The sequence below is a fragment of the Theobroma cacao genome, chromosome 3, assembly GCF_000208745.1.
Source record: "Theobroma cacao cultivar B97-61/B2 chromosome 3, Criollo_cocoa_genome_V2, whole genome shotgun sequence".
NCBI lineage: Eukaryota > Viridiplantae > Streptophyta > Magnoliopsida > Malvales > Malvaceae > Theobroma > Theobroma cacao.
Window position 1 is genome coordinate 26,785,288 of NC_030852.1, and position 13,901 is coordinate 26,799,188.

General features: G+C 32.0%; 3 protein-coding genes across 3 annotated transcripts; 2 read left to right on the forward strand and 1 right to left on the reverse strand.

Annotated features, from left to right (window-relative positions):
- LOC18605245 (metacaspase-1) lies at positions 1,829–4,051 on the reverse strand. Its single transcript, XM_007038150.2, has 5 exons — positions 3,643–4,051; positions 2,806–3,139; positions 2,581–2,701; positions 2,258–2,479; positions 1,829–2,064 (listed from the first exon to the last, which is right to left on the reverse strand). The coding sequence occupies exons 1-5, from the start codon at positions 3,956–3,958 to the stop codon at positions 2,005–2,007; spliced, it is 1,053 nt and encodes a 350-aa protein (XP_007038212.2). The 5' UTR covers positions 3,959–4,051; the 3' UTR covers positions 1,829–2,004.
- Positions 6,163–8,088, forward strand: LOC18605246 (putative pectinesterase 63). The gene is made up of 4 exons (XM_018116862.1): positions 6,163–6,699; positions 6,798–7,004; positions 7,125–7,366; positions 7,625–8,088. The coding sequence occupies exons 1-4, from the start codon at positions 6,202–6,204 to the stop codon at positions 7,782–7,784; spliced, it is 1,107 nt and encodes a 368-aa protein (XP_017972351.1). The 5' UTR covers positions 6,163–6,201; the 3' UTR covers positions 7,785–8,088.
- LOC18605247 lies at positions 12,762–13,558 on the forward strand. Its single transcript, XM_007038155.2, has 2 exons — positions 12,762–13,156; positions 13,315–13,558. The coding sequence occupies exons 1-2, from the start codon at positions 12,838–12,840 to the stop codon at positions 13,329–13,331; spliced, it is 336 nt and encodes a 111-aa protein (XP_007038217.2). The 5' UTR covers positions 12,762–12,837; the 3' UTR covers positions 13,332–13,558.

Genomic DNA, 13,901 nt, shown 5'->3' on the forward strand with positions numbered 1-13,901 from the left:
AAAATAAAATAAGAATATCACATGTTAGCATTATGATACGCCACGTGTCCATATCTTGATGTTTCATGTGGTAACTTTTTAATGTGTCGTGATAGCTCAGGCTCGAAATACGACATGGTAGTGACACGTTGACGTAGCACCGTCACGTTAGTATTCAAACTCAGTGTGACGTGGCTTTACTACATCACTTTTTGTATTGATGTAACAATGTCACATCACTTTTACATATTGACGTGATATTGTTACATCAACATATGATGTCACGTCAATGTTGATGTTAATACTATAACGATAAATTTAAACGAAAAATATTAAAAAAATTAAATTAAAGCAATTCTCAAAATAAAATAAAAATATTACATGTTAGCATTATGATACGCCACTTGTCCATATCTTGATGTGTCATGTGGCAACTTCTTAATGTGCCATGATAGCTCAGGCCCGAAATACGACGTGGTAGTGACACATTGATGTAGCACCGCCACGTTAGTATTCAAACTCAGTGTGACGTGGCATTACTACATCACTTTTTGTATTAATGTGACAATGTCACATCATTTTTACACGTTGACGTGATATTATTACATCAGCATATGATGTCACGTCAATGTTGATGTTAGTACTATAACGATAAATTTAAACAAAAAATATTAAAAAGATTAAATTAAAATTAATTTTAAAATAAAATAAAAATATCACATGTTAACATTATGATACGCCGTGTGTCCATATCTTGATGTGTCATGTGGTAACTTCTTAATGTGCCATGATAGCTCAGACCCGAAATACGACGTGGTAGAGACACGTTGACGTAGCATCGCCATGTTAGTATTCAAACTCAGTGTGACGTGGCATTACTACATCACTTTTTGTATTAATGTGACAATGTCACATCACTTTTACACGTTGACGTGATATTATTACATCAGCATATGATGTCACGTCAATATTGATGTTAGTACTATAACGATAAATTTAAACAAAAAATATTAAAAAGATTAAATTAAAATAATTTTAAAATAAAATAAAAATATCACATGTTAACATTATGATACGCCGTGTGTCCATATCTTGATGTGTCATGTGGTAACTTCTTAATGTGCCATGATAGCTCAGGCCCGAAATACGACGTGGTAGAGACACGTTGACGTAGCATCGCCATGTTAGTATTCAAACTCAGTGTGACGTGGCATTACTACATCACTTTTTGTATTGATGTGATAATGTCACATTACTTTTACATGTTGACGTGATATTATTACATCAATATATGATGTCACATCAATATTGATGTTAGTACCATAACAATAAATTTAAATGAAAAATATTAAAAAGATTAAATTAAAATAATTTTTAAAATAAAAGAATTAAAATATTACGAGTTTAATTAGAGTGATTAAATTAAAGAAAATGTCATAATATAGAGACTCCTTAAATATTTTGATCCAAAATAAATAAATAAGTGTATATATATTGTAATTATATCAGTAGATGTGAAGTCAAATTAAATCTCATTTTTAACACAAAGAAGGGAGTTGGGACTAATAAGGAGGGGTAGAGCTTTCCCAATGAGCTAGGCCAATAGCTACGACCTATCAATATTAGTTTATTTGTGCTAATTGGGAAATTTTTAAGTCTCCAAATAATTAATTTTACAATGGAAGAACAAATATTGGGATTCACCTTTTATGTCTTGTACTAAAATTTTCAACATAGAGTAGTTAGGAAGGAACCCGTTCTGAAGGTGAACCTTTGTAAGATAAACATCAAAGATATAATCATTTCCTTTTTAGAAAATTTAAACCCAAACAATTATCTGTCCCTTTACCTTGCAATAATTACTGTAGCAACTAGCAAGAAAGTAAGCAAAACCATTAAGATCGCAGGGTTTTGACAAAATGAATAATGGAAAAAATCATTACACGTCGAGAGCCTTAATCATTGATCAACAGACATCAAACAAGGGTGTGGACTCTGGACTATTGGGCCTTTAGTTTTTACAAGTTACAAAGAGAAAAGCCTTGTTTCCACATCAAATGGTTCACTGGCTGTCAACTGCGGTTCCTGCAACAACAAATCAACAATCTTTCAAGATTTGGAAAATCAGCTCAACTTGCAATTAATTAATGGCGACGCTCTTTGACGAGGTTGGGTCAAAGAAAAACTTATACTAGACCAAAGGAATTGAACGATATTTAACATTGTAAACAAGAAATTAATCCACCCCCCACTTGATAAGGATGACATAATTTAGTACCTGTCTTGATCCACTGGTCGGACTCTTTCCTGTTAAGAGCGTTGCCAGAAAGCATAATATTGCACAACAACCTTCTTCTTCTTCTTCATCTTGTGGCAGTAGCATCCGAGAGATCATAGACCGCATTGCATTTATCAGGTTCCAGTAAGTTGTTCCATGTCCATGTAAAATGGCTTGGATGAAACAAGATGTCATTGCACCGGTTGAAGGAATATTGCTCGACTGTTGATCAGTGTTCATTAATTTTTAGCCTCCAAGCTTCAATAGATAGCGATGATCAAAGAGATAATAACAATATAATTCTGATATCAAATCTTTTTTACCGAAATTTGAATAGAGTTTTGACCATCATCACAGCTACTAAAGGAAATGACCTCTCCACCACTTGTTCCTTTCCACAAACCGGATCGAGGGCGATGATCCTCCCAGACGTATCCTCCTTGCCTATATCGGCATTGATGAAAGCATTGAGTATGGAATCAAATCTCATATATATTAGCCAAGGAGATTTTGATCAGAAAAGGGAAAAAAAGAAAGATTGAGTAAACCTGTCATCCATTCTACAGAGGAAAGGTAAATCCAAGGCAGTGCCACTATGGCAAGCATCTATGACTGCATGAAGCTTAACCCCACGAGGAAGAGGCCTGACAATTGTCCAGTTGATTTCGTCATCGACAATCGGTCCTTCAGTTTCAAAGTCTGAGGGACAAATTGTTTCATCATAACCATCCTTCTCATCTCCATCGTAGTTCTTCTGCTGTGACCCATGGCCAGAGTAATAGAACACCAGAGAATCCCCCGATTGACAACCCAACACAAGCCAATACAATGCCATTCTCATGTTGTATTTGGTCGGCCGCCTGTTAGGATCACTTTCTTCTTCTGCAAATGAAATGTTCTTCCGGGGATCAGATTGTGTAATCTAACACTCTGCCTCCTATTAATTTTTTTCTATATCTAATGTATTTTGTTATATATAGCTGCATATATTGTGTTTTCCCCTTGTGATCGTGGACTTAGAATGATGCAACTTCAATTAGATCATCCAATATATATACTGCCGAGTTTATCTAATTTAATGTTAATTTTATCTTAACGTTCCTAGTTTCCTACTACTACATAGTCTATGATAAATAGACTACATAGTCTACATAATCTATAAACTAATTTAAGTTTTTATCATTTCTATGAAAGTTAAAGAAGGATAAACATGAAGGGAAGGAGTTTTAAGTAATTGTCCAAAGAATGAACACGAAACAGTTAAATTAGAATTAACAAATCTTTGTTTGAATTCTAATTAAAATTAAAGTTACACAATATAGAACAAAATCCCAAAAACAAGAAAATTAATCTATTAATAACCAAATTGATAATATGATCATTACCAGTGAGAAGGACAATGGAAGATTCGGGGAACTTGAACTGACTAATCAGCAAGGCCTTCATTAACTCGGCATCATGAACGCAACCATCGAGCTCGTACCGGGAGTTCTTATATGACACACCACATAACACGGCTCGCTTGCTGCTATGGACCTGAGGTAGAGGTCCTGGCGGAGCATGGTTGTAAGGCGACGGAGACAGGAGCTGTTTTCCGAGGGTGACAGCCTTGCAGGTGGTGCAGCGGATAGATTTTGCACCCTGTGTCCGAAGCTGCAGTGTTGGTGCATGGCACCTTGCACAGTTAACAATCGTTAACATGGTCAAGCAAGCAAGACAGAGACAGTTTCTGAATCAAAAGTTGTTTTTTCAATTACGAAAGGCAACGGCCGATATGCGACGACTTTTGTTATAGTAAATAACAAAGTCTTTAAAGTTTTTGAAGAAGATTGTGAGAGATGGTGGAGTAATTGGATCCTTGAAGTATTAATTAATTACGTTGATTTGCATGTGCTTTCCTTAATTTAGATTCATTAAGAAACCACAAAGACTTGGTTGCTGCCTTGATGGAAATTTCTCCATTGAACAGATAATATATTCGTCTTATATTTTTCTAAATTAAATTTCTTTATGTATATTCATATTACTTATAATTAATATATCCATTAACATTTTTTGTGGATTTTAAACTACATGTGTATATAAATAAATAATTATACGAGTACATTGTGAATTGATTATTAATCAGGAAAATTAAAAATAAAAATACTAATGGTTAATTAGTCTATTTTATATCAATACTATTTATGAATGCACTCTTTTTTTGGTAAATCATAAGTTCCATGGGCACATAAAAGTAATGTTAGAAGGTATCTTTTATTTTGTATTTTGGATAATTAGTTACTTACGGGCCTTGGTGTCTAGTTTGAATAAAATAATGAGATATCATAGAGCCAGGCAATGAAGTATTAGGGGTTTGGTATTTGACTTTGGGCATACAGTTTGGCTCCTTCTAAAATTTATTGTTGTTTCGTTTTGCATCCCTTCTTTTATTATATCAACTTGAAGGGCCGGGAAATTAACATATGAAGGTTCCACTTATGACCAATCAACTTGAGAGAAGTCATGTGTCATGTTCGTGTATATACCTATCGGATTTTTTTTTTTTGCAAATTTTATTTACACTTGATGGTATACATCAGTTGAGGACGGACTCCCCTTGTATTTCACAACCTGTAGATGTCAAAAAAGATCTGCAGCAGCTTCCCAACCCCAGAAAAAATATGAACACAACCTCGGAGGTAAGCACAGCCTCCATCACCCACAACCTTACGATCGGATTGTTTCGACTATCCGTAAGAAATAAATATCTAAAAATTTATTAGGTGCGTACGTAGTTATTATAAATGAGTTTTATCAAAAAATTATAGACAAGTACGTTAGAACAATTGTTATTGTGGTAACCTCTTCCCTTCCAGTAAACAAAATCGATGAAATCTAGATATTAAGTGTGGAACTAGAACTGATTGTCCTGTTTTCCAAGTTAGAAAAAAGCTTGATAAAAATTATAAATTAAATGAACTTTGAATTCTGTTTTTTGAATAGAGTAATCATGCATCAATTATTTTCAATTATTAAATCAAATATTCGGATGTCATGATACTATTATATTTTATCTTTAAAGTTAAGGTTTTAATTTCAAATCTCTAATCTTTGATGTAAATAACAAATAAATTTAAAATATTATTTAATTTTTAATCCTAGCTACCATAAATGTCTTTCTTTCTTTTTTTTAATAATGGTGATATATCATAAACTTGTCTTTGTTAAAAGAAAGGTATCATACCACATGTTATTTGTTTAGAGTATCGTTTATCACATCACTTGTTGGACGTTATTTGATTGGAAGTTGTTGAAACTTAAATTTTTAACGGTTCATGCTCTAAAATGACAAACTGATGGGAGCGTCTCAAAGACGTACGCATGAAATTAGGCAAAGCATTTACAGATGGAAAGGAGAAAAAAAAAAATCAATGGGTGAGACCAAATTTGGACTAGATTGATCAACAAGGATATACGTAAAATTTGTTTACAACTTAAAATCAACTACTTGGAACGAATGAATGCTTTCGACTTTTCTGTTCCATAAATGAATTTTTGTTTTCGGAGTTATGAAATTCATGCTTCAAGTTTTGCCCTCAGGATTCCTTATTAAGACCAAACTAATCATATTCAGATCACTGTCTGAAGTCTTTGGCTATCATTCTGTGGCAGGAAAGTAGAACGTTAAAAGGCGACAGATAATCTCTTTCTGATTAAAATATCTTTATAATATCTATTAATTAGGCAACAATATATGTTCATTATCATCAACTCATTAATGACTTTAACAGAAATGGTCCGTTTGCATTTCGTATCAAGCAGACACCACAAAAGAGAACACGGCAATGCGAGGAACCCTCCATATCACACGTCCACAGAACTCTCTGAGACCATATGCCCTATAAATTGGAGCCCCTCGAGGTTCCCAAAACTTAACCAGAAACTTAAAACAAAATTTAAAAATGACAGGAAAAAGAAGCAGAAACATAGAAGTTGGTGCAGCAATCTGCACAATTCTCGTCCTTGCTCCAGTTGTTCTCTCGCAGAATTCATCACCGATACCGGTAGATAAATCCCAATTGAAAGCTTGGTTCAATGCCAACATCAAGCCTGCCTCAGCGAGAGGCAGCACAATAGACCCTGCCCTTGCTAAGGCTGAGGTTGCAGCTCATATAATAAAGGTGAAGAAAGATGGCAGTGGAGACTTTGATACCATAACCAAAGCCATTGCGAGCGTTCCGTCAGGGAACACGAAACGTGTGATTATATCGATTGGAGGTGGATCTTATCGCGAGAAGATCAGAATTGATCGAAGTAAGCCATTCATTACATTTTACGGCGATCCCAGAAACATGCCAAATTTGTCATATGACGGTACGGCAAGGCAGTATGGAACCGTCGACAGCGCCACCCTTATTGTGGAGTCTGATTACTTTGTGGCTGCTAATATCGTTATACAGGTACACGTTTTAGACTTCCCTCATTGAATTTGGTTTACTTTCAATCTTGTGATGAAGTTTTTTCTCTCTTCTATTAATTAATATTTCTTGGCATATAGAACACTGCTCCCAGGCCAGACGGAGTAATGGTGGGAGCGCAAGCGGTTTCTCTGAGAATCTCTGGCGACAAGGCGGCTTTCTATAACTGCAAGATTATCGGTTTCCAGGATACTTTGTGCGATGACAGGGGCAACCATTTCTTTAAGGATTGCTATATTCGAGGCACTGTAGATTTCATTTTTGGAAGCGGAAAGTCCTTGTATCTGGTATAAGAAAACTATCCTTAATTACCTAGAACAACAACGCCATGCAGATTTTACCTGCTAAATTTGATAACATGCCATTTTGATTGGAGATTTTTTGGATGAAAATTTATTCCAATGCAGAACACGGTATTATATGTGGACGGGCAAAAGGGAGTTACAGTAATTACGGCACAAGCGAGGGAAAGTTCATCGGAGAACACCGGTTATTCCTTCGTGCATTGCACCGTTACTGGAACAGCGAGCGGTGCATATCTGGGCAGGGCCTGGAAGACCAGCCCAAGAGTTGTGTTTGCCTACACTAACATGAGCAGCGTTATCCATCCTCTTGGATGGTCTGATAATTTACATCCTGAGCGTGCCAAGTAAGCTATATCCATCCTATCGCTTTCTTTTTTCGGTGACTAAGAGTAATTCTACGCAGCCTACCATATAGGCTTAGCCCTCCTAAATCTTGATAAAGGGAGATTTAATAACAAGTGCTTGGCATGACGATCCAAAACTTTGTCAATTACTATAACCTAATATAAAACTTCAGAGGTTTTAGATATCGTTATCTGATTCTGATAGCTCATATATGGTACACTAAGATAAGTTGGCAATCGTTTTTTTTGGCTTTGCAGAACTGTTTTCTTCGGAGAATACAAGTGCAAGGGAAAAGGAGCAAGTTTCAGTGGGCGGGAGAAATACGCCAAGCGGCTAACCGACGGGGAAGCCAAACCTTTCCTGGTTCTTGGCTTTATTGACGGTGCCAAATGGCTGCTTCCTCCTCCTAGGGTCTAAATCAATTGTTAATAGGGGGGGTACATGGCTCCGGTTAATCAATCAGCATGTACTTCACGCAGAGCCCGTCTGTGACTCTCTCTGTTTCTTTTTTTTTTTTTTTTTTTTTTGGTTTCCTAGTCATTCACCAGGCGGGTGTAAATAAGATTGTATGTCTTCTTCTTTTTTTCTTTCATTTTCTTCCTACATTGCTTGTGAACCGCATAGGTTGTAACGAAAGGGTGTATACCTACATCAGTGCTACTGCACAGTTCGCTGTAGAGAAACCAATAAATGCAGTAAGCAGAGAAAATTTTGTTCTACATATCTTAAAATTTGCTAAGCTTATTTAGTTTTAAGAATCTTCACTTCATCTTCCAAATTAAGAATAAATATATTATTATGTAGTAAGTACGATAAATGTTAAAGTTTCAATATCATGGATATGCCTTTCGTCTTTTTAGTCATTAATTTTTCTCTTTATATATTATCATTTATATTATTGGGTGTTTGTTATTTTTAGACAAGTCATCAAAGCACGACACATATAGTTAACCTACAATATATCTTTCCTGTCCAGTTCTAACTCTAACTAAGCCATTAGCAATAAAACAATCTCACTACAAGAAAAAGGAAGGCACAACATGGAACATAAAATGCAAACAAGTGCTTCAAATAAACTTGCAATGGTGAAGGAAAGATGAAAAAAAGAATCTGGCCGAAGTGCAAATGATGAAAAGTAATATAAATCATTAATTGACTTTAAAAATGAACAAACAGACTATGATGAGATAGTAATTAATTTAATATATAATTATTCTACATATGAAAGTAAAATAATGTGTTTTATACTCTAAAGTAAAAAAAATTAATTTTAATTATTTCACAAGGCTATTTATTTTCATATTAAACATGCATTTTATTTTTATTTTCAAAAATAAATGTGATAAATGATAATTAATAATTATAAAACAACAACAAAAGAAGAAAGCATAATCTAAGAAAAAAGCCCTTAAAATATTTTAAAAAATTTAAATAAACCCTTATACTTTTATTACGTTCAATCAAGCCTTTATACTTTTATTTTGAGTCAAATAAATCCTTCTACTTTTTATTTTGAATCAAATAAATCCTTATACTTTTTATTTTGAGTCAAATAAACTCTTATGATTAATGATTAACTTAATCAAAATGTCATTTATTATTTTATATCGTGTGATATTAATATAACATGCTAAAATATCATAATTAATTATGATGTGGCATGCTAGCATGTCATATTTAATGATGACATGATATGCTAATTTGATATGACAACATAATTATGTAATATTTTTCGCTTTTCATACCAGTGTTATATGAATAAAAAATAACAAATAATATTTTTACTAGTAATAATTAATTAATCATTAGTTATAATGATTTATTTGATTCAAAATAAAAATAAGAGATCTTAATTAAACACAATAAAAGAATAAATTTTTTTTAAATATTATTAAATAGTTTAGAGATTTACTTGAACATTATACCAAAAAAGAACCTAAAGGAAATTCGCACTTGTTCCACTGGGCTGGGCTGTACAGAACAAAGACATAGAGCCGCATCAAACTAAAGGGCTGAACCATTTATTTCTTGTTGACAGAACTCTTTGGGCCCGGAAGGACACTCAAGTGCTCCCGTATGCACAATTAAAAGATTTTGAAAAATAAAAATAAAAAATTGTAAGAATACGTACTCTTTTCGTCCCATAAATAATTATCTGGTTTCTATATTTTTCATTGTCCCAAATTGTTAGCTCCTTTGAAAGTCAATATATATATATATATATATATTCTTACTTTCTTATTGCTCTATAGTATCTAGCTAATTTCTTTTTTTTTTTTTGAAAAGCCTTTCAACGACGTGTGACACCCAGTCTAGTATGTAGCTAATTTCAAGTAGATAACTTACAACTTTTCACCTTTAACAACAATTAATAAAGTCAAGTTGTTGCTAGATTACGTGCGACGGTCCATGATTTTTGTCAATCCAAGATCAGGGAATTAGTCTAGAAGATGCGAACAAGGATTGATTAGTCTTTACATTTTATTTTTTACTATTTGTAATTATTTGTAATTATTTTTTCTTTTTACCTTCTATTATTTTTATCGAAACAATAAAAAAAATAAAAAGTGAAAAGATCAAATAATACAGAACCGAAGAAATGAATATATAGTAAGTTGTATTTTAAATTTGTCATTAATGAGAATCCTTTGGGTTTATATGCTTTATGGGTTCCACAAGTCTTCAAAAATAGCTTTTGCTTAACATGCTTGAACTTTGGATATCCTAATTTCACTGTTAGGATCTATATTGTCTGCCAAAAATAGTTTCAGAATGCTTGCCAAATTGGCAGCCAAGGCAAGTCCTCTAAAACTAGTCTACAAGTTTTCAAATTAAGGACTTGCTAGGCAAATTGCCAAATTGCCTTTTTGTGTCCATGCTTTTCTGAATATTTTTCTCAACCAACAAGATGATCTAATAATAATGTATCAGATCTTATGCAACTTGCATGGTACTTTTGACTTCTTGATAATCGAAAATAATTTTTTATACTTAAAATATTTTATAAAAATAATTATTTTTTTATTATTTATATAAATTATCGAAAATATTATATTATTCGGATTATTTTGTGAAAAATATTTTTCATCATTATTAGTGGAGTTATTAAGGTGATAAAATGATAAATAGAAAATGATTACAAAACAATGATGACATTTAGTTTTCACATTAATATTAAGAATGAAAATAAAAATAGAAAAAATCAATAATGATATTTTTTAAAATATTTAATCATATATTATATTGAAAGTAAATTTCAATTTTCAAAAAAAATTCATTTTTTTTACCATCACACTGAAAAAATATAAATATTCATGAATTATACAAAACAATCAAACATATTCATTAAATGGCAATCATTGAAATATTTTTTATTATAATTATTAGTCAAATTTAATTAATTAATTAATAAAAATATTAATTGTATTGAATGATTTCATTAAAAAATATTTTTTTTACTTTTAATAATATTGAATAATTTAAATATTAATATTTTTTAATATTTTAAGTTAAATATTAATATTCATCAAACTTTTTAAATTAAGTTTAGTATAAGAACAATTTTTCTATTTTCCAGAAATGTCTTATGTCTCTCAAAGTTATAAGATATTTTACGTCATCAATGAATATTTCATTTATCGACTGATAAAATATTTTATATCTGAACTAAATTTTTTATTTTCTAAATAAAAATAAATCTTGAAAATGATTTTTAAAAAATATTTTACATAAAAAGAAACGTATTCCAAGAACTTACCAATTTTCCATTTAAACTATAATAAAAAAGAATAGCCCGCCTAATTGGAACAACACAGAAGTTGACTCAAAGTCTGAAGGTTTGTATTATATTTTCCGTCTTTAAGCTATAAAAGAAAAACTTCTTTTTTTGGGTCTTGACTTTCAAACAAACTTCAAGTTGCGATTTGAGTTCAGCCCATGAATGTGGTGATCCGCCAAACAATTCCACGAGTGGAAACCATGTGCGATCAACTTCTACTTTTCTGCGAAAACGCCGATTTTTTTCACTACATATTTTTTCTATTAATTGCTACTATCTTTACGCAAATTCAGTCAACATTCTTTTTTTTTTTTGTGCTTTCCTACGTTTTATTCGCTTTTAGTAAATTATCTTTTTAATATCACTCAATTTTAAAAAATAATATTCTGATCACAAATATTTATAAGTTTATTTATTGTTTTGATAATTCAATTGTTAAAAGATAATAAATTTCCCCATGACATTCATGCTGTGACGTAAACATATTTATATGATAATAAAAATTAAAAATATTAATTTAATAAAAAAATAAAAAATTTTAAAATTAAATTATCTTGCCACGCGAATAAGAGCAATTTACATGGAATGTCATGTGAGACCTATTATCTTTTAACGATGAGTGACAAAAAAATAACAATTATAAATGTTGATATCAAAATATTAATTTTTAAAATTGAATAATCAAAATAAAAATCTCATAAAGTGAAAAATAAATTAAAAAATAAAAGTAATTTACTTTTTTATTTTGCGGTGACAATGACTTCTTCCTATTAAATTACATAGAAATGCCCTTTAAGATTATAAAAAATTAAGATGCACGCATTTTCTTTCAAAGTTTTTTCAAGCCCACGTATATATTTCCTTTTCTAGAACTAGCAGATCCTTGGTTTCATATTGTTCTTTTTGCTCCATACAATAAATAATGTAACCAATTTGTTTTTTGGTAGTGTAATGTAGCCAACTTTAGGCAACTTGGATTGCCACTTAAAATATATTATTGTCCAAACTCATCTTTTTAGATTCATATATTATTAAATTAAATTCAGCATCGACTCATTTATCTTAACATTTAATATATGATTCATCGAAAATATATCATAATTAACTTGTTACTAATAATTTCTATACATTATCCTCAAATATGAATTCTATAAATTGAAAGAGTTTAAGTTGATCTTTCATCAAATTAATATACTTATAGAACATGGAAAAATAAGTTATTAAAACCGAAATGCTCTTGAATTTACAAAGAAATTTTCACATGCTCACCATTCTTGTATAAAGTAAAACTATATATTAAAGCTAATTAGAAGCAGCACCATTTTAATTTTCCTTGTAAGCAGGGTACTTCCATGTTAGGTGTAACTTGTAAGATTCTTAAGTTGTCTAATATTTTAATTAAAAATAATCAAATATTTAATTAACTAATTGATACATGATTTTTCTTTAAAAAAGAATAGATTTCGAATGTTTCTTTTTTAAATATTAAAAAAATTTGACCGAGTCTTCATTGATCTCAAGTTGAAAGTTCATCATATGAACCGTTGCGCCGACATCATGGTAAACAATTCTCACTAAATACTACTACTTGTATCATCCTCCACTATAAAAAGGGAAGCCATCCACTTCTGTTACAAAACGAGCAGAAAAAAAAACACACACACACACAAAAAGAAATTAAAGAGAGGAATAATGGCAAGCTCGAGGTGTGGGGTTGGTCTGTTCATTTTGGTGCTAGTGGTAGCAGGTGTTTTCGAGGTTCCGGTGGCGAGGGGAGCGATGAGTCCCAGCCAGTGCAAGGAGGAGCAAAGGCTTCTCGTCAGTGCGTGCAGGTCAATATTATCCGGGCGCAGCCCCTCGCCCAGCTGCTGCCAGCGCATTAGGGTCACCCACGTCGAGTGCGTCTGCCCTGTTGTGACCCCGAAGTTGGCAGCCCTTATCGGAGTGGAACGCACTATTAAGCAGATTGAAGGCTGTGGAAGGGTCGTTCCTCACAAATTCAAGTGTGGAAGTAAGCAGCACTACTCTAGGCAAATTATACACGTTTTATCTATCTTAAACGTATTCTAGTTTCTAATGTTACTTGCTACTATACTGGATTTGGGCTCCTAGATTTCATTAATTACTGCTCTAGACTTGTTTCTAACTCTTTTTTTTTCTCCCTTTCAGGTATCACTACTCCTTGAGAAACGAATCAAAGGATCAGACTAGGATGACTCTTGAATAAAAAGTTTAGATCTCTTTGATACATCCTTCTGCAAATTTAATTAATAGTTGCAATTTATATACCTATGTAACGGACCGATGTGCTTTTTCTATATCTTTGAGGAATAAAATTTCCTACTGTCATTCCTATGAGAAGTTTGCTTTTATGTCAATTCTCATTGAATAAATTTAAGAATATTGTCTTTGGTAAATTGAGCAAGCATTGCATGATGTATAGGATCGGATTTCTTATCCTTATGCTGAAACACAAGAAAATTAAAATATACTGCTTACTTTAAAAAAAAAAAAGGAATATTCTCTCCATTTAGGCATTTACGTAACTAAATGTATTCTTCAACATTATATTACAACAAAATCTTACCGTTAAGAGTATAGTCAGGAAGTATAAAACAAGATCAGACCATTGTAGACACCCTTTTTTTATATATATAAATAATAATAATAAATTAAAAAAAAAAAACAGAGAGGCTGGAAGCATGCATTGTCAACAATGAACAGAGCATTGAATGCTCCCTCTGGTAGCCAAGATT